We start from the raw sequence: 24,136 nt of genomic DNA, 5'->3' as shown, positions 1-24,136 counted from the left end.
CTTCAGTTTCTGGCTGTTGTTAAGTGATACAATCTACTCTTTGAGCAGTTGTGTATTTCTGAGAGTTTCTTTAGCCTAATTGGCCAATATCACAGACTAGTAAGTGGCAGAGCTAGAACGCCTAACCATTATTTTGCTATACCATCTTATGTTAAGACAAGGACGTACCATTAAATATCAAGATTCTCTTGCCATTATTATAGGGATTAAGAACATTTTCTAGACTCAAAACTCCCTGGGTTTAACTCTGCCAACTGGTTAGTCAGGTAACCCTGGACATGTAATATCACTTCCTCACCTTTAAAGGGGGAGAATAGTCAACCTCTCTCTAAAGGTTGCTAGAGGATTCAGAGAGATGATGCATTATAAGCTCTTGGTAAATGTACACTTACCAGGCACCATCCCAAGCACTCAGAAGTTAGCTCTTCCCCTAATCCACTTTGGAGAGAGATTAATCTTACAGAATTATATATCCTCTAGAACTTGTTTCACAGAAGAGTGAACCTATTCAAGAAAAAATCTGACACATCAATATTATCCCAAAACTACAGAAATGATAACCTCATCATCCTCCATGTGCATTTTTTCCTTGGGACTCTTCTTACAAGATACTGGACTTCCCTCATTTATAGACATTGCACTTATACCAGGATCCTATGCCAGTATTAAGACGACCACCATAGAGGTCGGAGTGAATGAGTACAGACAAAAGGTAGGATTCAAAAAATCCCGAGTTGCAAGACAAAGCAGGCTGTACTTTCAGCCAAGTACAAGGGAGTATGTTTGGTATGACTGGAGGCATGTCCACAAGACAGCCTAAAATCCCTGGTCACTAAAGCCAGAGCTCAATCCTAGTTCTTGGCAATGCAAGTTTACTTAGGCTCAGGGTTTTTTTTTGTTTTTTTCTTAGTAATCTCTCCACCCAACGTGGGTCTCAAACTCACAACCTGAGATCAAGTCTCACGCTCTTCCAGCTCTTCCAACTGAGCCGGCCAGGTGCCCCTAGGCTGCTTCTAGATCGTAAATGTATAGACAGCCTCCAGCTGTCCCCATGATTAAAAATCTGATCACCTGATTTTCTATAACTGAAAACTGAAGTGCTGGGAATCTATTTAGGGATTGTCTAAGCAAATACAATTACAGAGGCATTTTAGCCACTCTCAACAGCAGAAGCATCTGGAGATTGAGGCTCAAGTAATTTACATTCAGTGACATCACATGAAAGAGGCAGCTGTACTAACAGGGATAACATAGGACGCATATAACCTGTGTCGGTCATTGGGGTTTTCATTTCCTGCACAGATGGGTGAAAATGACTAAACACTGCTCAGCCTTGAGAAAACACCTGGTATTTAAGGACATCTTATTGAAACAAACTGGTCAGAAATAAAAATCAAGATCTTTTCCTGGAAAACCAAAGCAAGAATTCTATTAAATGCAGAGGATTGTCCATAAGTGAAACATCAGGTGACAAATGTCTGCACACCATTTCCCTGGGCCTTGTAACACCAATCTGTGTGCTTCCTTGCTTTTCTACTAGGTATGCTACTGAGCAGACACAAAGTAAGGACAGCACTGTAGGCAAAAGGTAACACTGTCTACTCCAGGAGTACTTTATGGTATCAGTTAAATCCTAATATCCTAAGAATGAAATCTTTACCTCGTGACTTCTCAAATTAAAGGACAGGAAAACTGGCTTGTTTACCCACTCGTCAGTTGTTGAAAGACAACACCCTTGTCTTGCTGGAGCTGTAGTCTAAATGCATGCAATTCATCTCTAAAACGCCACTGACAATATTTAGACCAAATGGACATACACAAAACTGTATTTTCTCAAGGTAATGTTACACTGACTGAACCACACTTTGTTGTGGATTATATCTCAGTGAAATCTAAACAACATTCAAGGTATTCTATGAAAACACTGTAAAACCACTGGTCAAGCAGGAATAACACTGAAGCTGGTTAAGTTCGATTATAATACAAAATTGTCACTATCTACTTAGGCTTTAGTTTCCAAATCTGTAAAATACAGCTTTTAGCTGATTTCCAAATTTTGGTGAAAAACAATATCCTGAATTTTCTGTAACTGAAACCCAAACTTAACCCCGCCCACCCACAAATCAGGGACCCACATCATCAAGCCAAGGTTATAAATAGGCAGGCAATACTGCCACCCAGTGACCTGTCAACTCTTAAAGACCATATAACTGAACATTATGGATTTCCCTATTCCGTTTTTAAACGTCCTAATCCTGTTAAGAAAAAAAACTGAAGTTTACATACCATTTTCAACTCTATATTTAAACATTTTTGGAGACTGTCACTACTGTCACCTGAACATTGGCCATCGATGACCACTGCCAATCGATGCTGTTGGCTGACAGCGGGGAATTGGTAAGCAAGAGTGGTGAGCATTCTGTGGGTTCAGAACAGCAAACCGGTCTGCCTAGTTTGGCAACAGTGGATTCATTTACACAGCTTAACTTTAACCCAACATAATCATCTTCCCAAGATAAATTTAAGTCCCTCACTGATATGAATGCTTTAACATTTTTAATTTTTTTGAGAAAGAGGGAGGAGAGAGAGGGGCAGAGGGACAAGCAGACTCCCCGCTGAGCAGGGAACCTGATGTAGGGTTTGATCCCTGGACTCCCGGATCACGACCTGAGCCAAAGGCAGATGCTCAACCGACTGAGCCACCCAGGCGCCCACGAATGCTGCTTCAAACACAATTTACAGGGGAGCAGAGGTAGCCGATTTTGTTTACTTAGGTCAGGAATACAAATACCTCAAAAAGTCAAAACACTTAAGTTTTATTTTAAACAATAAAATACAGAAACACCAGATTCTCACCTTAAAGTAAAATTGACAGCATCTTCCAGAACTTTCCTAGTACTGCACCATTCTGGTCACTATTAATGAAAAACCAAGTTTCAAATCCAAAATAATTAACAAACCTGCTTATAATAAGCATTTTTCTCATGGTTCTAGCCCCTATCCTATTTTCCTAAATTTTACATTTGCACCTTTTCAAAATGAGTGGCAGGTTTTTTGTTTCTGCTTTTTTTATGACTGATTAATGTTTGTGAGAACTGGACTTTATATTAAAAAAAAAAAAACCCACACACACCCTACTCAAACTCAGAGAAAATATACATTTGTTCATTAAAGCTCACCTGCTTTAGATAATTTTTCTCTTCACACATTAGCATAGTAAGCCAATGTTTGATCCATGCTTCAAATGCTGTACAAAATGAAAAGACCTATTGATTCCCTAGGGAAACCTTAAGGCAAAAGCAAAAGCCTTACACTACAGAAGAAAAACAAAGCAGAGGCATGGAGACTGTGGAGACGGCTCAGATGAATAAGCACCACAAGGACGAAGAAAACTTTTGTACAAACATATGCAAAAGGATAAAGTTTAAAAAGGAGAATTAAACATCCGTTTTCCTGCAGAAATAGTTAATCGCGTCAGATAATCTGACTCCTGAAACAAGTTGTTTGGATTTTAATTAACACTCTTCGTTCTCTCCTATATTTTACCAGTGGTATCAGAGCCTGTTTTGGAGCTCTTCCTCCTTTTCATCATACAGACCTTTGATCAGAGGCCTGGCCCACAATTCCTACCGAAGACCATCTTAGTGTGTTTTGGGTCCTTCTTCGGAAAGTTGTCACCTCCCCTTCTGCCCTAACACTGGGACTAACTCCAAATTCTGGGCATTCACTTCATGTTTTTGAGTTATACCAGAACAAACTTTTTTAGCACGGCGATTTCTTTAAGGCTACAAACTTTTTAAGTTGGTCCCATTAAACAATGACCTAAAGGCAGGAGTTTTTCAAACGGCATGAATCAAACACTTGCACATTTCAACAGAATACAGTTTACATTCATCTCTAAATCTGAGATTAAGAAACTATTAGCTGGTTTCCAACTGGTTTTAATACTGGTTTGAAGTTCGAATAATTTTACTGTGTAGACATTAAATATTGTTTAAATATTAAACATTAAATCTTTTCCTGACTATCCAGACAGAAAGAGAAAGCAGGAACAACAGGCAGGGGAAGAAACAGTCCAATTAACAGACTTGTTACTTCTACGCCATCTGTAACAAGGGGAGGGATTTCAGCACGGGTTTCGAAAATGCCTGGGAGCTGGTTTCTAAAAAGTCACCTCTACTTGGCATGAGCCATTTTTTTTCTACACAAGGTATCTGATTCCTACAAAGGGGGAAGAAACGCAGAAAACAAAACAAAAAGAACTGGGGTGGTCTCCTGTTGTGTGATATAAGGGCCAGTATTACACTATTACACTCATTTAATAAGTTATAGTGGATATTCCGTAGCACTTTAGGAAGTGTTATTTTACTCGGCACTACTGAGTCCTTGCCACACAGAAGAGCCCTTCCTGAGAAATAAAAAAACTTCAATCCTGGTTATCCCCAAAGGGTACCTTGAGCCTGGTTTAGTTCCTTATGATGAAGATGTCCTGCTAACAGAAAGCTATTCTCTACCAACTCGGAGGTTTACTGCACAACAGCTGAAGCACCAGGCAAAGTGGCTAGTTCAGTAACTCTCAATGTCACTTACCCATATGTTTTCAGTTAATTATCGTCATTGTTTTCTACATTAACACTAAAAATACTCAACTTGCTAATATAGTTACAACCTTTTTAAAAGTACCTATCAATGCTGGGCTGCGCTGATACGGCAGTTCCCTGGGATGACCTTAAGGGAGGCTTCTCCCATAGCCAATTTGCACATGGGTTACCTCACCATCACTTTCTAACGATCGCTCAAAGTTAATTATGTTGTAAACATTCCTGAATAACTGGGCTTATAAAATATGCAAGGGAAACCAAGGAGTAATAGTAGCACAAGGCAAAAAAGCCTCGAAGGAAAAACCTTTTCCTTGTATTTTCATTGCATGTTCAGAGGCTAAGAAGTGAGCCACAATGCTACCAGCTACTTAATCACCGTAGCTACACAGAACTGACAATATACAAGTTTCAGAGCCTCTGTTAAATCTCTTAGCAATAGACTAAGCTACTGCTTTCCTCCCTCCTCTTCGCAATCGTGGAGAGTGACCACTGTAAAGGAGCTCCGATCCAGACGCAGCTGTGACTCGGCTGTCAGGGACACAGTAGGAGCATCCTTCTTTCTTAATGCATTGTTTCAAATTCAAGTGTCTGAATATTTGCCAACTATCTGAATGGTTTAGACAACGTGACAGATGACGTAAGTCACCCTTAAGACACAACAGCTTCTATACTTGCCTTTGCAGGCTGCAATTTCCATTCCCTTAATAAGCCCTGTGGAAAACTGTTTTCCCTTGAGACAAGCTTCCTTGGCAAAAAGTTGGATTCACAAAATGGCTACCAAAATGAGAGTCCCACCCCAAATCACAGGTGGAGATATTATTACACCCGTTTCATAAAACTTTCAAGTCCCTATACTATACAAATACAAGTAGGCTCACGACTAAATACATGAGCCTTCTAAAATTTGACAACTTTAGCATAGAAACTGGTTTCTAGAGTTCCATCTCTTCTTCTGTGCAAACAGCTGTCTCCAAACTATTGTAAACAGGCATCCCTGCTGCTTGCCGAGGTTCCAGGAACAGTTCAGTTCTCCCAGGGAAGGCAGTGCCAGCAGCTGCATGCTTAGTTTGGCTCTCTCCTGTGTAGTTCTTAGCATTAGATGACGGCTTTGGCTTATCAGAAAGGAGTTCAGGGAGAGGTTTCCAGAGCACAAGTTCCATGGAAGGACGGCTCCTAAGACATACAATACAGATTTTTATCAAAAGTTTTAGGATATGAAATAAAAGATACATGTTGAAAAGCTCACGTTTGCTACCAAATACCTAGAGTTAAGAACTGATGGCATCAAAATAGGAGATTTTTGATGATCTAAACAGATCTTTAGAAAGGCCACTCAAATACATACACAATTTTAGAGATTTATTTGGAGAGAGAGAATCTCAAGCAGACCCCGCTGAGCATGGAGCAGGCCACAGGGCTCGATCCCAGGACCCTGAGATCATGACCTAAGCTGAAATCAAGAATTGGATGCTTAATAGACTGAGCCACCCAGGTGCCCCTGTTCTGCACATATTTTTAGCCAAACCAACTAGCTGTACTGATGCCGTGATTAAAAGTAACATATGGGTGCCTGACTGGCTCAGTCAGTAGAGCATGAAACTCTTGATCTTGGGGTTGTAAGTTCGAGCCCCATGTTGGGTGTAGAGATTACTCAAGATCTTTAAAATAAAGGGGTGCCTGGGTGGCTCAGTAGTTAAGCGTCTGCCTTCGGCTCAGGTCATGATCCCAGGGTCCTGGGATCGAGCCCCACATCGGGCTCCCTGTTCAGCGGGAAGCCTGCTTCTCCCTCTCCCACTCCCCCTGCTTGTGTTCCCTCTCTCGCTGTATCTCTGTCAAATAAATAAAATCTTAAAAAAAAAAACTTTAAAATAAAAGCAATATAAACATCCAATGTAAAAAAAAAAAAAAGAGACTCTTGATTTAATTTTATAAATTCCTTAAATTGTGGTTAATGGCTTGTACTTAATCTTTATAAATGAAATACTGACCGAACAGCTACAAAGTAGAATGCTTTTTGCATTAAGTCCAAACGATTATGGCCCCAACGCCTGCCTGCCCCCTCAGTCCTCCTCCATCCAGTGATGGTTTGATAGTTTCTGGGACCCAAAGGCAAGTAAGACAAAATAAACCATGCTGAAGAGTACCGACAAACGCTAGCTTCTGGAAAATTACCAAGAGCAGAAAGCGCTACTTCTTAGGCTGTAGGACAACACGGCCCGCTTACTCCTGGCTAAACTATTTACCCACCCTCAGAGCTGGGGAGTTAATTATAAGCCCAAGCTAGGCGGCTAATGCAAAACTTCTGTGATCTACCATCAGCTGAATCCACTGTGGCCAAAGGCAGTAATTCTTCACCTACCTGGCATCACTGGGGCTGGTGTTCTCTGAAAATTTCTCAGATACCTGACACCTACCCTCACTGAGTATCAAATCTACCTACAGTCTTTTCCAGGCAACACCGAACTCGCACTTTATAACCTGACTACTATTTTACACGAGGATGATGACTGCTTCAGACCACGTAAGCTCAAGGACTGTTAGAGTTACAGCGCTATCATTAGTTCTTACGTTAATAGCCCCAGATAACTTCATTTTTTAGGCTCTAATGTTTGCTTTCTAGTTTCCTCTCTTGTCCTCACACTATACTGTCACTACTCACTACTATGAGTTTGTTCTCACTTGCTGTTCCTGTGTTTCTACTCTGATGATCTAGGAAACCAGACAACTGAGCTCATTAAACTACCGCTAACTTAAGAGCAAAATGGCTTAGAGCTAAAGCCCTGAAGGGCTATCCACTTTGAGATAAGAACAGGAGCTTTGGATTGTGGCCTTGTGGTAACTATTTTGACTACTAGGAGACTTCCTTTGGTTTGTTTTCTTAGTCTCAGCAGTGTTCCTGGATAACTGAGAGGCCGGTAAACAAGAGCTTTTGGAATGTGGTTCCTATATTCTAAGACAAGAATTTGGGAGAAGGGCTCTTTTGCCAATCCTCCCAACCCGAAGTATTAGACGATGGTGCCTTTCAGGACTTCAAAAGAATTGGGGGTTAAGAAGTTAAGGCAGCCACTCCTGCACACTCCGAACTTCCTGCACAGCATTTTGCTCAACCCCAGTGAACTAAGTAAAAGGTTTGTATCCAACCTAAACTAAACACAAAACCTACTGTGCTTTCATGTCACTGGTGATCAGGGGATGGAGAGATGACTAGCATAGGACAGGCTGTGTCTGGAGACACTGGCCTTCTCAGCCCGGTTAATCACCCAACTCTTGATTTCAACTCAGGTCATGATCTCAGGGTCCTCGGAAGGAGCCCCGAGTCAGGCTCTGGGCTCAGCACAGAGTCTGCTTGTCCATCTCCTTCTGCTCCTCCCCCCAACGCTGCTTCTAAAAAAAGAAATAATTTTAAAAATAAATAAATGGAAACCAGGAACCAACACTTACATGGACTCAATCATTTTCTTTGTAAAGACTTCATCAAATTCCCTCTTCAAACCTGTTTTCATGGTGTCAGAAAGAACAAGACTGGGGAGATGGTTAATATTTCTGTCAGCTTCCACTTCTTCATCTTCATCAATTATCCTAAATAAAGACAAAAGAAGGAGAGAAAGAAAAATCAGTCAAGCTATTATATACTCCAGTAATTGGACGAAATTTAAAAACAAAAGCAACAGGTGCTACAAGAAAAGATCAAGTAAAATATGAGGCTCTGAGTGAAGAAAGTACATGCAGAAGTGTTACTCAGCATTTCACTTAGAAGTTTTCCATCAGATGCAATCACATGTCAAGAATGTGCCCCTGAAAACTCCCATAAACCAAAAAATTTATGTTCACAGACAGTAGGTGAAAATATTTAGCACAGTTCTATGAGAAGAGTTTGACATTTAACGCATCAACTTCGAGTTCTCAGACTTTCCATAATCTGAGAAGCTGAAGATCACCATTATCACCAAATGATGAATTAGACCAGCTTAAGAGTAGAGACATCACATGGGGATCGCCAACAGGCCAACAACACACACTACCCGTTTACCTGTCCTCGATTTCTCGAAGCCTCCTTCGGGCAGCTTCACACTGCGGTTCTCCGGTTGTCTGGTCCATTTCTTCACAAATAACATCTAACATGCCGGGTGCAGAGAGGCCACTAGTGCACGGATTTACTCCTTGACTCTCTAGATCCTGACGTGCACAACGAATCCAGTCATTGGGACCAGCACAGAGCCCTGCTTCAGTTAGCCTTTTCTTTCTTACTGGACAGCTGAAAAAAAAAATGCAGTGAAAATTCAGAGTCATATAAATGAAATGTTTATCGTCCCTTTCTCTAACCAAACTTACGTAAAAAAAACCCCCAAAGAACCCCAACAAAAACCAAACCAAAACAAAAACCTCTGATTTTTTTTTTTTTTTAAAGATTTTATTATTTATGTGACAGAGAGACAGCCAGCGAGAGAGGGAACACAAGCAGGGGGAGTGGGAGAGGAAGAAGCAGGCTCCCAGCCGAGGAGCCCGATGTGGGACTCCATCCCGGCACGCCAGGATCACGCCCTGAGCCGAAGGCAGACGCCTTAACGACCGCGCTACCCAGGCGCCCCAAAACCTCTGATTTTTGACAGTGTGTGATTTTAAGATGGAAAATCATGCATTTTCTTTTTTCATTCTGACAGCTTCCTTGGAACGTTTTCTTCTACTGCTCTCTACCAAATTAGGCTGCACCTGCAAGACTGTGTTTTTTCAGAGTAGTGTTCACTGTGGGAACTTAAAGTCACTCCTATTTATTTGGCTCTGGACAGGTGAAGTGGGAAGTAAAGAAACCAAAACCACAAACAGCAATTCAGCACCAGCCGTATTTTGTCATAATTCTGCTTGCTCCATATGGGGGTGGTCGACAGGTACCCTATCTTCCCGTAGGGCAAAAGATAAACGCTTCCCCGGGTCTGTTCCAAGTACTACAGGTTGCAGAGGATACTGCTGATTTCTTGGTCCTCTCCGAAACGTCAGGAGACTGTCATCTGGCTCTGAGCCCCTTACTAATAATGGTGTATATTTTTCTCCCACCTTGTAACATAAAGCATTTTCACTTCCTAGAAAAATTTATATTACACAGAGCCCTCAGAATTCATCGATTTCTTTGTTTTGCAGATTTGGAAACTAAGACCTATAAAGCTGAAGGGCCCCCTCCTAAGTGTCACATAAGATAGAGCTGCATGTTGGGTACCAGAAGCCAGAGCTCCAAAGTCCGAGCTCCAGGCCATTTTCACTGAAACTTAGGGCCTCCCTGGGGAAGTTCAAATAGTCAAGCGCTTACCATGAACTAGTATTTGCATACACTGCAATGTGCCCAGTTTAACTGAAAACTGTCTGAAGAAGGTTAAACAGACAACCGGTCCTATTCTATTTAAGTACTTAGACCAGATGTACTTTATTACTTGGGCATCAGCAAGTGCAGCCTCAAAAACAGAACACAGCTCTGCAACTAAAAAAAAAAAGAAAAAGAAAAAGAAAAAGAAAATTCACGAATGGCTACCACAGCTTACGAGTCTCTAAACTGAAGGTCAAAGGAAGTAGTATGTATTTTACAAACAGATATTTCTATTCACATTAAGACTACAAAAATCAACATTAAAGTCTCTGGCAATATAAAATCTGACAAATAACGGTGGTCTCTTGAACCTAGACTTTTACTGGAATCAACAAATAATTTTTTTAAATGTTTAGTTTTTTGAGGTCTTTTTTTTTTTTTTTTTTAAAGATTTTATTTATTTATTTGACAGAGAGATAGAGACGGAGCACAAGTAGGCAGAGCCGCAGGCAGAGAGGGGGAGAGAGAACAGGCTACCCGCTGAGTAGGAATCCCGATGTGGGGCTCGATCCCAGGATGCTGAGATCATGACCTGCGCTGAAGGCAGCCGCTTACCGACTGAGCCACCCAGGCATCCCTTTTGAGGTCTTTCTTGAGTATAGTGGGTTATTTTTGTTGTTGTTTTTTAAAGATTTCATTTCTTTACTTGAGAGAGACAGAGAGAGAATGCACACAAAGGGAGAGGGAGAGGCAGACTCCCCACTGAGCAGGGAGCCTGATGCAGGACTTGATCCCAAGACCCTGGGATCATAATGTGAGCCGAAGAGAGATGCTTAACCAACTAAACCACCCAAGCACCCCCCCCCCCCTTTTTTTTTAAAGATTTTATTTGACAGAGAGAGAGAGAGAGAGAGAGAGAGAGCGCCAGTGAGAGAGGGAGCACAAGCAGGGGGAGTAGGAGAGGAAGAAGCAGGCTCCCAGTGGAGGAGCCTGATGTGGGGCTCGATCCCATAACGCCAGGATCACGCCCTGAGCCAAAGGCAAACACTTAACAACTGAGCCACCCAGGTGCCCCCAAGCACCCCTTTTTTGAGTATGGTTGACATGCAAAGTTACATTAGTTTCCAGTGTACAACATAGTGACTCTACAACACTGTATCTTATGCTATGCAACTGTAGCTACCATCTAAATATATGAAACCCCTCACAAATTTGCATATTGCCCTTGCACGGGCCCATGCTAATCTTCTCTGTACTGGTCCAATTTTAGTCTTTGTGCTGCCAGAGTAAGCACAAGAATATGTTTAGTTTATAATTGGTTTTAATTGGTAAGAAAATATTAAGAGGGGCGCCTGGGTGGCACAGCGGTTAGGCGTCTGCCTTCGGCTCAGGGCGTGATCCCGGCGTTATGGGATCGAGCCCCACATTGGGCTCCTCTGCTATGAGCCTGCTTCTTCCTCTCCCACTCCCCTGCTGTGTTCCCTCTCTTGCTGGCTGTCTCTATCTCTGTCGAATGAATAAATAAAATCTTAAAAAAAAATTATTAAGAATGTCTAGCTATACATGATATATTTCTGTAATATTTGGATAGCTTTATGGTGTGGTGTTTTGGAAAGCAGGAGAAAAACTATACACATAAAACCAACTAAGAAAAAGCAGAAAAAACCTAGAGGGGACAAGTAACTTCCTAGCACATCCAACAATTCAACTATGAAATGCAACTGAGTGTAAGAGCTGGTTCTGATCTCTGACCTCCAACATGACCTGGACTATATTATTTCATGCCTGTAACCGTTTTGCAAATAATTAGAGATCAACGATCATTAAGTTTCAAAGAAAATGTGATATAAAAGGCTTCAAAATATAGGTAAGAGCTATGGAAGTGGCAGGTGGGCAGCACACTTCTGGGCGTTAGATATTCAAATGTCAATTTCCTCATTCTCAGGGCCTCAATCTCTCCATCTGTAACTTAAAGACAGCTAACCATTTCTTTCTTTCTTTTTTTCTTTTTCCTTCCTTCCTTCAAGTAAGCTCTACATCCAATGTGGGGCTTGAATTCACAACCGCCCCCACCCCATAGCAAGGATCCCATGATCTACAGACAGAGCCTGCTAGGGTCCCCAAAGGTGGTTAAATTTTTAAGCCGACAGATTTTATGCTTTCAGACTTTTCACACTGGAACTCTTTATTCAATTATCTCTCTTTCGCTTTTTTTTGGGGGGGGGGATTTATTTATTTATTTTTGAAAGACAGCAAGCAAGCAGGGGGAGGGGCAGAGGGCGTGAAGCTGACTCCCCCCTGTATGTGGAGCCTGATGCTGAACTCGATCTCATGACCCTGAGATAAGGACCTGAGCCAGAACCAGGCATCCCTATTCAATTATCTCTTATAGTGTACTCCAGTAGACAAAGGCAGAGAGATCCTTGTGTATCTGCAGCAAGCCCAAGGCAATAAAAAATATAAATACTGTCTGGTCTGGTGTTTTGTTTGTTTTTAAAGATTTTATTTTATTTATTTGAGAGAGGGCAAGCAAGCGAGCACAAGCAGGAGGAGCGGAAGAGGGAGAAGCAGGCTCCCCGCTGAGCAGGGAGCCCAATGTGGGACTCGGTCCCAGGATCCTGGGATCATGACCTGAGTGGAAGGCAGATGCTTAACCAACTGAGCCACCCAGGCGCCCCAGGTCTGGTGGTTTTTAAACCAAGGCAACTTTCAAATCTGTTTAGCTTATGCATCAGCAAGGTTAGAAATCCAAAGTTTCTGCTTGCCAAAAAACAAACAAGCAAAACACATACAAAGTTAAAAGACAAATGACAAATTTGGGGAAACATAACACACATAATAAACTACTGATTTCTTTAGTACAGATTTCTTATAGATGAACATAAAAAAGATCAATAAGTCAAAAAATAAAAAATCAATAAGCCAATAGAAAATGTGCAGAAACAGGAACAAGTCACACAAACACAAATGGATTAAATGAAAATATGTTCAAATTAACCTTAATTTACAAAATATAAATTAAAATAGTGGTCTTAAAAAAACCCCAACAATGATCTAATTTTAACTATAAAATCCTGTGCTCATACAATTCAATGAATAATTAGAAAACAAACATCCATTAAAGTAACATTCAAGATGTCGACTGTTGTCAACACCCCCAAATGGTACTCTTATTTCCTCCTTCCTACAGGTAAACACTATGTTATGGTACTGTATATATTCTTAGGATGTTTCCTTTGCTCGTATTATGCCTGACACATATCCGTATTGACAGGTGTCATACATTCTTTTTCCCCCTTTTTCTCTGAACAGAACTCCACTGTATGAATTTGTAATTTATTTTATCCATTTTACTACTGAGGGACATACAGGTTGTTTCTAGTTTTGAGCTATTATGAACAAGGATGCTATGAACTTTCTCGTATGTGTCTGTTGCGAGCGTGTACACACGCTAGAGGGAACTGTTGGGTAACAGGGTATATATGTCTTTAACTTACTAGATAATGCCAAACTATTTCCCAAAGTGCTTGTACCGATTTACATTCTCATCCATAGTATTGCAGAGTTACTGGTGCTCCAGTACCTGGCGGTAAAGTAACATAACTTTGAGGTTTTACTAGGCACTTCCCTGAAGACTGACAAGGTCGAACGAACACCTTTCATTTGTGGGTCATTTGGACATCCTCTTTGAGGGATTCTTTCGTTCATTTTTCTGTTAGACTCCCTGTCTATGTGATTTTTAAATCTATGAGTGAAGTGAAAAAGTTTGAAAATACAGTTCCGGTGAGAAGATGGAGAAACAGGCATTTCTACTGTTAAAAGGAATATAAATTGGCAATAAGTATTTTTCAAAATTTAAAATGCATGCAATTCATTATCTAGGAATCCATTAACCTACTTGCAAATCTGTACAAGGAACTTTAAAAGAACAGGCATGGTAGATTTAATCTACAGTAAGAGCAAAAATTAGACATCTTAGACATCTATCAACAGGAGACTGGTTAATGATCTATACCCAGGCCTTACAGTAGTAATCCACTCAGTGTTGCAGAAGAAATTTGGTAGAACCCTATGTGCCCATACGCTACATAGGAGAGTAAACAAGTAAAAAAGCTACAGGAGGGTAAAATGAAAAAAATCAATGTGTTGCACAATGTGAAGAGTTACCTTCTTACAAATATAGAAAACCAGAGATATACACAGTTATAAAAAGAATTTTTAGATTGTCTTCCAAAGGAGAAATAGGAAACAGGTAATGGAGAAAAGGGGAGTATGTACTCTAAGACTTTACAATTGTATCCTCTTGCACACCTGAAATCCTTTTACATTGTGCATGTAATAATATTCACATGGATGAAAATCCACAGGTTACTAAGGATTACAGAGAGAAAAGTTTCCCTCTGACATGCCAGCTACCCAGTTACTTTCCCTAAAAGGCAACCCTGTTACCAGTTCCTTGTGCCTCCTTGCAGAGGTAACTTAATGTTTCACCTTTTCACTTAAAATTAGTAGTTGAGCATATAAAACAGGTTAAACTAAGTGACCATAAAGTGAATAAATGGCACCTGAAACTTACTCATCATCCTCCTCCTCTCGCTTGTGTTTCTTTTTACAGCGAACTGAAACACTGCTGAAACAAACAAAAATCAATTGAGAAATTCACTGAGCCTGTTTTCGGCATCCACGCATCCACTCTCCCTTTCCCCAAAAATCTCGCCCATCCCACGAGTACCAGCTGTCCCCTTCCTTGCCGCCTGGGATTGGATATACGGATCACAAGGTCGCTCAGGTTGGGTGGTCCCGACATAAACAGAAGTTGAAATCTCAACTTCTTACTTTGTCAAGGGAGTGGGAAATAAATTTGGGGGGGGGCGACGTAGGGAAAAACCTATCTGGGGCAGGCACTGTGCTAAGCACTTTACTTCCACGATCTCACCAGCAGGACCCATTTCTGTCCCACTTTGCGGATGAGAAACCGAGCGTCCGCGAGGCACTGAAAAGTTAGCACCGGCGGCCGCGCCGAGGGGACGGCCAGGCTCCGGTCGGCCCGGGTTCCAATCCCGCCCGATCTGGGCAAGCTCGGCAAAGTCTCCTCACTTCTCGGAGGCGCAGACCGGCCGAAGTCCGACCGGGACTCCGGGGCTGTGCGGCCCCGGGCGACTTACAGTTAACGTCTCCGGGATCAGTTTCTCGTCTGCTATCTGCGGGCTCAGAAGCCCCCCACGGAGGGTCGTGAGGAGGATTAACGAGCCCGAGCTGCGCGCCCGCCCGCCCCGCGCCCGCCGGGCTCCTCACCGTCCGCGCGCCGCGCTCCCGGCGGGGCTGCTCGGGGCGGCGCGGGGTCCCGGCCGTGGAGCCAGCTCGGCGCCGTCCGCTCCCGGCGGGAAGGCCCGGCCGGGGAAGGCCGGCGGCGGCTGCAGGAAGTCCGGGCCGCCGCTCAGGGGGAGACCACTGAAGGGCCGGCCGAGCGCGGCCATGGCCGGGGAAACGAGGAGGCTGCGCCCGCGGCCCCGGCCGCCCGCGTCCCCAGGCCCGGCAGCTGCGGCCACAGCGACTGCTGAGAGGCACCCGCCTCTGAGCCCGCTCTCGACCCCACGTCACGCCTTCTAGAACCCTCCACCCCGGGCCGCCCAGGGGCACGCCGGGATTTGTTGTGTGTGGAGAGCTGCTACCGCGAGGGATGCCGGGAGTTGCAGTCCGAGCGGACTACAACTAACATGGCTGCCTCGGTTTCGCGGGCTGGAGCTGGAGGATGGCTTTGGCGAGGTTTGAATGCAAAGTAAATTCCAATCCTCACACCTCTGTACCTCAGTTTTCTCAACAGTAAAACCTGATAATAATACCTATCTTCTTAGGGTTGATGGGAGAAGTAAATGAATTAAAACATGTGGATCCTGAGCTGCCTGGCTGGCTCGGTAGAGCTTGTGACTCTTGATCTGGGGGGCAGTTGAGGGGGGGATGAGTTCAAGCCCCACGTTGGGCATAGATCCTACTTTAGAAAACAAACAAAAACTAGATCTCTTAGAACAGTGCTTGGCACATAGCACATACTCATTAAACATCAGCCATTAGTTCTTTCCATGTTTTAATATAAATGAAGTTGGCGTGGCCTTAGAGGGAACGGCTTGGAGGCTCTGTAAAAACCTCAGAGTTCTGTGAGAGGTACTGGCAAGCCTTCCAGCCTGTTTAGCTCCAGAGACTGTCTTGCTAGAGGGACTAGCAGAGTTGGTGGAACCCAAATGATGTGAGAAACAGAGGCAAAAGAAAAAATTAAATTTCCTTGCTAATTACAGTCCAGTGACAAGTCCTTGAAACAGGAAGGGTGGGACGCCTGGGTGCCTCAGTCGGTTAAACATATGCATTCAGCTAGGGTCATGATCCCAGGGTCCTGAGACAGGCTTACATGGGGCTCCTTGCTCAGGGGGGAGCCTGCTTCTCCCTCTGCCTGCTGTTCCCCCTGCTGTGCTCTCTCTCTCTGACATAAAAAATAAATAAAATCTTAAAACAAAACAAAACAGGTAGAGTGACATTCCTCTAGGAACTCAGAGCTGCTTTAATGTTAATACTTTGCTAAGGGCAAAAGGCAATCTTAGCTTGACATTAGCCTGGCCTCCAGGATCCTGTTAGTCCACTTTAACACATAAAAATTCCTTTGGAAACTTCCTTTTATCTCTACCCCCCAAGATACATGTTAGCTATCATCCTCCAAGCATGAGGATCTCTGAGTAAGATTTTATTAGAGGGTGGTAAATGACATTTCCTAACAATAGCTTGCCCCGTCAAGGTCCTGGAAAACTTGCTTCCAAAATTCCTTAGAGACTTATGGATCCCTAACCCCCTCCCAACTTGAAAGTATATAATCAGCCACTCCTCATGACCGCAGTGCAGCTCTTTCTGCCCACGAGTCAGGTCCCCATGCTTTAATAAAACCACCTTTTAGAACCAAAGATGTCTGAAGAATTTTTTCTTGGCCTTTGGCTCCGAACCCCAATACTTTCCTACATCACCAACCACTGGTCGTACCATTTTTCCCATCCCAGAGAATGACACTATCATCCAGTCTGGGTGCTTATACCAAAGTCAGCGCCCTTCAGCCAAACCCACCAAGAACACACCTGTAATTGAACAAAGATTTACTGACTGCTTACACTGAGTTGGTGCCGCAGCAAAAGGTGTTAGAAAAAGCTTCTTATAGGACTTGGGATATCTTAGGTGATTTGGGGGAATGTTCAAGAAAAGCAGGGCTTTGTTTTGGAATTAATATTGTCAGGAAGCAGGGATCATTCTATGGGTAACTTAGTCAATCTTTTCTAGAAGGTAGGAAGAACGGAAGCTAAACCTGTAATTGGTAAGGAAGCAAAGTCCTTCATATTAGCCAGGGGGGTGTTTGGACAATTTTGTGGTTTGCACGATGTTCACATTTTTGTCTGTGTTCAAACATGATTATGAAGTAGTCTTGTTTTTATCTTGATCCTTCGAAGTCCCTGTCTCAGTCCTTGTTGGATGTTGATACTCTGTGAAAGTGTTTAACAAGAAGACACCAAAGCCTGTCTCATAGCTAGTAGCAGGCTAGCTGTCAGAAGATGATTTTCTCTTTCTAACCAAAAACCTAAGCATCATCATTGATGCCTCTTTTTTGTCCGCCCCCCCCCCCCACCCATACTTAACCAGTCAGCAAATCCTATGGGCTTTACTTGGGAAATACTTCCAGATTCTCTTTATCTTTCTCCCTATTTCATTGCCCTCGTTATGGTGTAAGAAAAAAATGAATGAACCTCTTTTGCCTAATGTAATGTAATGTAATGTAATGTAATGTAATGTAATGGATCAGATTTAGGTTTTCTTAGTGGCATTTACAATCCAGTTTTGCCTCCAGAGGGTAACACCCTACTTACTTCAACTGGGTATAAGAGATAGTCTCCTGGGTCATTTCTACAAATGACCACCTCATTCTTCCCCTGGAAAAAAAAAATCCTTCCAGATGACACATATAAATTTAAATAAATATTTATGAAAAGGGAGTGTCAGGGAGGAATAATTTTCCTCTGCTCTTCAAGTCCTCCTAGCTGGACTGAGAATCAAATTCACATGAGACAGATTAACAAGAGAAAATCAAATTTAATTTTCTGCATACAGGCAATCCACATAGACAAAAGAAATTCCAAACATAATCAGCAAGAGGTTTACATGAGCTAAGGAGAGGGGCAGGGGTCAAGAATACAAAAAGGAAGACCATTAGCAGGAAAGTGAGAGATGTTTTTGGAAAACAAAGGTTGCCTTATTATGAATGTTTCTTAAGTAAAAAGGAATCTCTGTTAATGGCTCTGTTCCTGGTAAAGCAGGCAGTTGAGGGGATGGACGGTAAAGAGCTTTTCTTGAATCTGCTGGGTTTTGTTTTTAACTCAAAATAACGTTCATGCAAAAGTGGCCTGTCTTGTGGCAGCCTGCCATTGGCCCTTACGGTTGTCATCCTTTACACCATTCTGAAACGCCTTTCGACCTAATGGTATTTCTTGAATGTCTATCCAAATTCATTCTTTAGTTCACAATCCTGTACTAGGTTGTATATCCCTTATCAGGCAATGTATTAGAATTATTTATTTATTAAAAGATCTTATTTTGGGGCGGGGGAAGAGCAAGCACGAACAGGGGGGAGGGGCAGATGGAGAGGGAGAAGCAGGCTCCCTACTGAGCAGGGTACCTGATGGGGCGCTCTATTCCAGGACCCTGGGATCAGGACCTGAGCCAAAGGCAGACACTTAACCAAGTCACCCAGGTGCCCTAGAATTAATGATCTATTAAGTACTGCCCATTTGCAGGTGCTCTTCACCCAAAGTAAGTGTTCCTCACAATAACGCCGTCAATTGGATGCTTTTCGTACCCGTTTTACACCTAAGAAAACTGAGGCAAGTTTTAGTCCCCGATTCCCTTATATAAGTGAAGGGATTCAATCCCAGGTCTGAGACCCTAGACCCTGTCCTAAACTGCTAGGCTTTGCTCCATCCTGTTGAATTTCCTGCCAGCAAGTGCTTTGGAGGAGTGGGGAAAGCCTCACTAGAGTGGGTCTGAGAGAGACCGACTCCTTTCGGCTTCTGACCTTGGAAGCAGAAGACTGAGGACTGTTGTGCATTGTCTCCTACAGAAACCTGAGAAGAGCAGGTACGGAATTTGATGGTAGCCACTGAGAGCATCTCCTCTTTTCAGTAACAGCCTAGACCTGACTCTAGGTGACTTCCAATTCACCTCTCAGACAATTGCTGGGTCAGACATACAAACTAATTTTTAAAGATTTTATTTATTTGACAGAGAGCACAAGTGGGGGGAACGACAAACAGAGGGAGAGGGAGAAGCAGGCTCCCCACTGCGCGCGCAGAGAGCCAGATGTGTCGCTCCATCCCAGGACCCTGGGATCGTGACCTGAGCTGAAGACAGACGCTTAACCGAGCCACCCAAGTGCCCCCAGACATACAGACCTTTAGACAACACTCTCCTGACTCTTTTCCTGGTGGCTAATCTTATCCGTTTAAAATAACAATAAACAACAATAATTTCTGGCTATAAAACTATCTAGTAGAAAATGATTGGATGGTGATATAAAAACACAGAAGCAAAAAAATAAAATAAAATAAAAGCCTTCCTACCATCCCACAGGAAGCTCCATTATATGAATATCCTTCTTAATGTAGTTCGGAATGTTGGTGAGGTTTGGAGCCAAGGGCCAAGAAAGAATGCTTGAGAGCGCTTCGGTACAAAAAAGGTGATCTTACTAAAGCACAAAAACGAGATGGGAAGTGAGAAAGAGCGACCGCAATGGGCTTGTGAGGAATGGCTGATTATATACACGGATGGGGGTGGGGGGTGGGGTGGTGGTGGTAAGGATTTAGGGAGGTGTCCAAAAGGACTTTCGTATGCTAAAGAAGACCCTTGGGATACTGAAGGCCTGGCTATTGTCAAGGTAGGGTTGTTTTTCTCTGGAGCAAAGCATTAACCTTAAGATAGTTGGGAGTTTCCAGGGAGAACATCACACAAATCCCACCCAGGAGGGGCAGGGGGATAGCTTCGAGGTGTCGGCTTATGCTTTGTTCTCAGATTGCCTTCTGCTCCCTCGTCACTTCTAGTCTTTTTTCTTATTTGTGTGGGCATGTGTGGGTGCACGCAAGCTGTCTTGTGCAATTATAGACCCCAACAGTTATTTCTCATTGCTCTTTCTTGAGGCATTAACGATTACAACATTCCAATTGCCAGTCCAGAAAAGCCCCGATAGCTCCTGAATGCCTAGAAGGCCATACCACATACATCCCCTTCTGTGCCCTTGGTGGTGGGCTGGACACCCCAAACCCCAGCCACGATCACTCCCTGTCTGCCTGAAGCTCTCCCTATAAAACTCTAGGTACCCATCTTGCAGGCGGAGAAGTCAGTTGTGAAGGCTGGAATTGGCCACCTCCCCCAAAATAAATTTCTCTCTCTGTTCCCAACCCTTGTCTTTGGAGCTTCACTTGCTGTGAGTTCATCCGAGTTTGTTTAGCAACAGTGTTGGCAAACCCAGCCAGGAGCTATGCTTTTGATTTGCCCAGCCCCCCTGGGGTTTCCCGGGATGGAGCAGTTGGCTGGGCAGCGCACCAAGGCCCACCTGTTCATTTTCTGAGTTAGGACATGACAGATCACTGGGGAACATGTGCGCACACAGATGTGTGCTAGTGTATAATGAGCGAGCAGAAGTCAACCTGAGGACAAAGCGCAGGTTAACAGCCTGTAACCCCTTCCACCTCCAGGTGGGCTCTGTGCGACCTTCCTCAGGCACTCCTGGCTGCCCTAAAGCTAAGGGAAAGGAAAAACAAATGGTTAACTTATAGGGGCACCTGGATGGCTCAGTCGTTAAGTGTCTGCCTTCGGCTCAGGTCAGGGTACCAGGGTCCTGGGTTCGAGCCCCGCATTAGGCTCCCTGCTTGGTGAGGAGCCTGCTTCTCCCTCTCCCACTCCCCCTGCTTGCGTTCTTTCTCTCACTGTCTCTCTCTCTGCCAAATAGATGAATAAAATCTTTAAAAAGAAAAATAAAGATTTTATTTTGGGGGGCTCCTGGGTGGCCCAGCTGGTTAAGCATCTGCCTTCTTCTCAGGTAATGGTCCCGGGGTCCTGGGAGCCCCATGTCAGGCTCCCTGCTCAGTGGGGAGTCTCTCTCTTCCTCTCCCTCTGCTCCTCCCCCTGCTCCGGCTTTCTCTTTCTTAAATAAATACATATATACATACATACATACAATCTTTTAAAAAATAATAAAGGTTTTATGGTTTTAGTAATCTCTCCACCCAACATGGGGCTTGAACTCACAACCCTGAGATCAAGAGCCAGCGGCTCCTCCAACTGAGCCAGCCAGGTGCCCCTGTTTTTGTTTTTTTCCTAAGATTTTTTTTTTTATTTTTAAGTAATCTCTCCACCCAGCGTGAGGTTTGAACTCACAACCCTGAGTTTAAGAGTTGTACACTTTACTGATGGAGCAGCCAAGTACCCGAGATAAGTGCTTTTGAAGTAAACATGTTCAATATGATGAGTGCAAAGGACTATTTGTGGTATTCCCCCTACCCCCACCCCGCACCGAATTCATATGTTGAAATCCTAATCCCTATTGTAATGGTATTAGAAGGTGGGGCCTCTGGGATAGGGATTAGGGTCTATGGGAGGGTGGAGCCGTCATGAATGGGATTAATGCCTTTATGAAAGACTCAAGACAACTGCCTTGCCCCTTACACCAAGTGAGGACCCTGCGAAAAGATGGCTATCTTTGAACTAGGAAATGGGTTTGTGAACACCAGTAATGGGAAATCATAAAAAATGGTGTTGGGAGGTTTGGGCAGGGAGAGCCCTCGTGCCCTACTATTCACAGTCAACTGTAGACCCAACAGGAAAAGAGGGACTTGGGGTGCACTTGGCACTTTTTATTTTGAAAGTTGTCACCAGACACAGAATCTCCTGGCACCTTAATCTCAGATTTCTCAGTCTCCAGAACCATGAGAAACAAGTTTTGGTTATTTATAAGTATTTGTTACATAAAGCCTGACCAGACTAAGACACAAGGTTAAAGAAGACAAAAGACCAAGAGAAACAATGAACACTAGCAGCAAGCGTTTAGTGAGCACTTACTGGATCAGACACTGTGCTAAGTGTGCTTTTCGTCAGCTTCACCACAACTCTGTACTATGGTGTCAATAGCACCACTTTGCAGAATAAGAGGCTAAGATTCAGAGAGGTGAGGAAAATGTCTCAAGGTCTCCCAGGTAGTACTGATGGCTTTAGATTTGGCTGATTCCAAAGCCGGGATCACAGTCACTGCTTTCCACAAGCAAATGGAAACATTCTTTGCAGCTGAGCACCCAACGGAGTGCATATTCGAGGGAAGATCCCTCTATTAGGGCTCTCCGGAAAAACAGAACCAGTAAGATATATACATAAGAGGAAATCTATTATGGGAACTGAGTCACACGGTTATGGAGGCTGAGAACTCCCAAACCACTTCTGTGGTGAGCGGGAGAACCCTGAAAGCTGGTGATGTAATTCAGCGGGGTCCGAAGGCTGTGAATTAGGGGGTTGATGGTCTAAGTCTCCGCTGAGTCTGAAAGCCTGAGAACCAGGCACACCTTTTTGTTCAAGGGCAGAAGAAGATGGATGTCACAGCTGGAGCAGAGAGAAAGCCAATTCACCCTTCCTCTGCCTTTTTGTTCACTTTGGGTCCTCCATGGATTGCTTGATGCCCACTCACTTTGGAGGGCCCTCTGCTTTACTCAGGTCACCTATTCAAATGCTAATCTCTCCTAGAAACACCTTCACAGACATATGCAGAAACAATGTTTTACCCGAGATTTGGGCATCATTTAGCCTAATCCGGTTGATACATAAAATTAACCAGCACCATCCCTAAGGAATTAATGCTCCTACTTAAAAATGGCGGTGCCCTCTCTTATCAAGGGTGGAGTAAAAACTGCACGTCAGATGTTGCCACTAACATCCCAACATGTGGCACCTTCTCAAAAGCAGCATTTGTTCATAAATGTTTATATCATATAAGTATCGGGATATTTCGGCGACAGGTATGAAAAAACTGTGCGTATGAAGATAATAAAGGGCTATAATAGGGGCGCCTGGGTGGCACAGCAGTTAAGCGTCTGCCTTCGGCTCAGGGCGTGATCCCGGCGTTGTGGGATCGAGCCCCACATCAGGCTCCTCCGCTATGAGCCTGCTTCTTCCTCTCCCACTCCCCCTGCTTGTGTTCCCTCTCTCGCTGGCTATCTCTATCTCTGTTGAATAAATAAATAAAATCTTTAAAAAAAAAATAAAGGGCTATAATATGTAAATAGGAAATATTGTGTTAGGTCATGGGAGTCTTTCACGATCATTTTAAAGCAAATCCCAGAATCATATTTTATCTGTGAATGTTTTAGTGTTTATCTCTAACAAATACTTAAAAAAACAACCTATACCATAATGCTATTATCACACCTAACAAAATTTAAAAGTTTTTAAAAGATTTTATTTATTTATTTGTCAGAGGGGGAGAAAGAGAGAGAGCACAAGCAGGGGGAGCAGCAAGCAGAGGGAGAAGCAGACTCCCCACTGAGCAGGGAGCCCGATGCGTGGCTCAATCCCAGGACCCTGGGATCATGACCTGAGCCGAAGGCAGATACTTAACCAACTAAGCTGCCCAGGTGTCCCCCAAATTAATAATTTTTTAAAATCACCTAATCAGTAATCACATTTTCCCAAGTGTCCCTAAATGTTTTTTTATAGTTGGTTTGATGGCATCATAATAATTCAATGGTGCATTAGGTTTTCTTGTCTCTTGAGTCTCCTTTAGTCTCGGTCCCCTGTCTGCTTTTTCTCTTGTTAATTTTTACTTGACTAACTGGTTCCTCTGGACATTGGCACGGTCACGGTGATCACAGAGAGTGGTGATGAGGCATCTACACGTGGCTTCTCAGGTCAACACCAACAAGGGATCCTACAGCAGAAGGCAAGGGACATGGGAGATACTACCTGTGTGATAAGCACAGTCCCAGTGTGTGGCAGCTTCCTCACATAAGCAAGTAGGACTTGGCCGAAAACTGGCGGTATCAGTATCACTATGACCCCGTAGGCTCCGTGATCTCTTGCTTGCTGGAATCTCCTAGCTAGTCTCCCTACTCAACTCTTGCTCCTCCAGCCTGTTAACTATGGTGTAGACAGAGATGTTTGTCCAACATGCCATCCTGTT

At 43.5% G+C, this 24,136-nt stretch overlaps 2 protein-coding genes and 1 non-coding gene across 4 annotated transcripts in view; all 3 read right to left on the bottom strand.

Moving 5' to 3' along the window:
- Positions 1 to 2,800: 2,800 nt before the first annotated feature.
- CCDC117 (coiled-coil domain containing 117) lies at positions 2,801 to 15,509 on the bottom strand. 2 transcript variants are annotated; one of them, XM_045791248.2, is made up of 5 exons: positions 15,193 to 15,509; positions 14,474 to 14,527; positions 8,632 to 8,856; positions 8,043 to 8,180; positions 2,801 to 5,774 (listed from the first exon to the last, which is right to left on the bottom strand). In XM_045791248.2, exons 1-5 carry the CDS (start codon positions 15,372 to 15,374, stop codon positions 5,534 to 5,536), a joined length of 840 nt encoding a protein of 279 aa, XP_045647204.2. In that variant the 5' UTR covers positions 15,375 to 15,509; the 3' UTR covers positions 2,801 to 5,533. The 2 variants fall into 2 exon arrangements, with proteins under 2 accessions (XP_045647204.2, XP_045647205.2); XM_045791249.2 differs by having other exon boundaries at positions 14,474 to 14,524.
- On the bottom strand, positions 11,086 to 11,191 carry LOC123788264 (U6 spliceosomal RNA). The gene has a single exon (XR_006778464.1). It is a non-coding gene; the product is annotated as a U6 spliceosomal RNA (small nuclear RNA).
- A 2,486-nt stretch (positions 15,510 to 17,995) lies between the features above and the next one.
- HSCB (HscB mitochondrial iron-sulfur cluster cochaperone) overlaps positions 17,996 to 24,136 on the bottom strand; it is a 38,062-nt gene continuing 31,921 nt past the window's right edge. The window contains exon 6 of the mRNA XM_045791243.2: positions 17,996 to 23,884. Coding sequence (XP_045647199.2) covers positions 23,847 to 23,884 — 38 coding nt within the window. The 3' untranslated portion in view covers positions 17,996 to 23,846. The remainder of the gene's footprint in view (positions 23,885 to 24,136) is intronic.

Source organism: Ursus americanus, chromosome 30 (genome assembly GCF_024610735.1).
Source record: "Ursus americanus isolate L20-20 chromosome 30, mUrsAme1.1.p, whole genome shotgun sequence".
In the NCBI taxonomy this organism is placed as follows: Eukaryota; Metazoa; Chordata; class Mammalia; order Carnivora; family Ursidae; genus Ursus; species Ursus americanus.
This window is presented reverse-complemented; position numbering and strand designations above follow the sequence as displayed.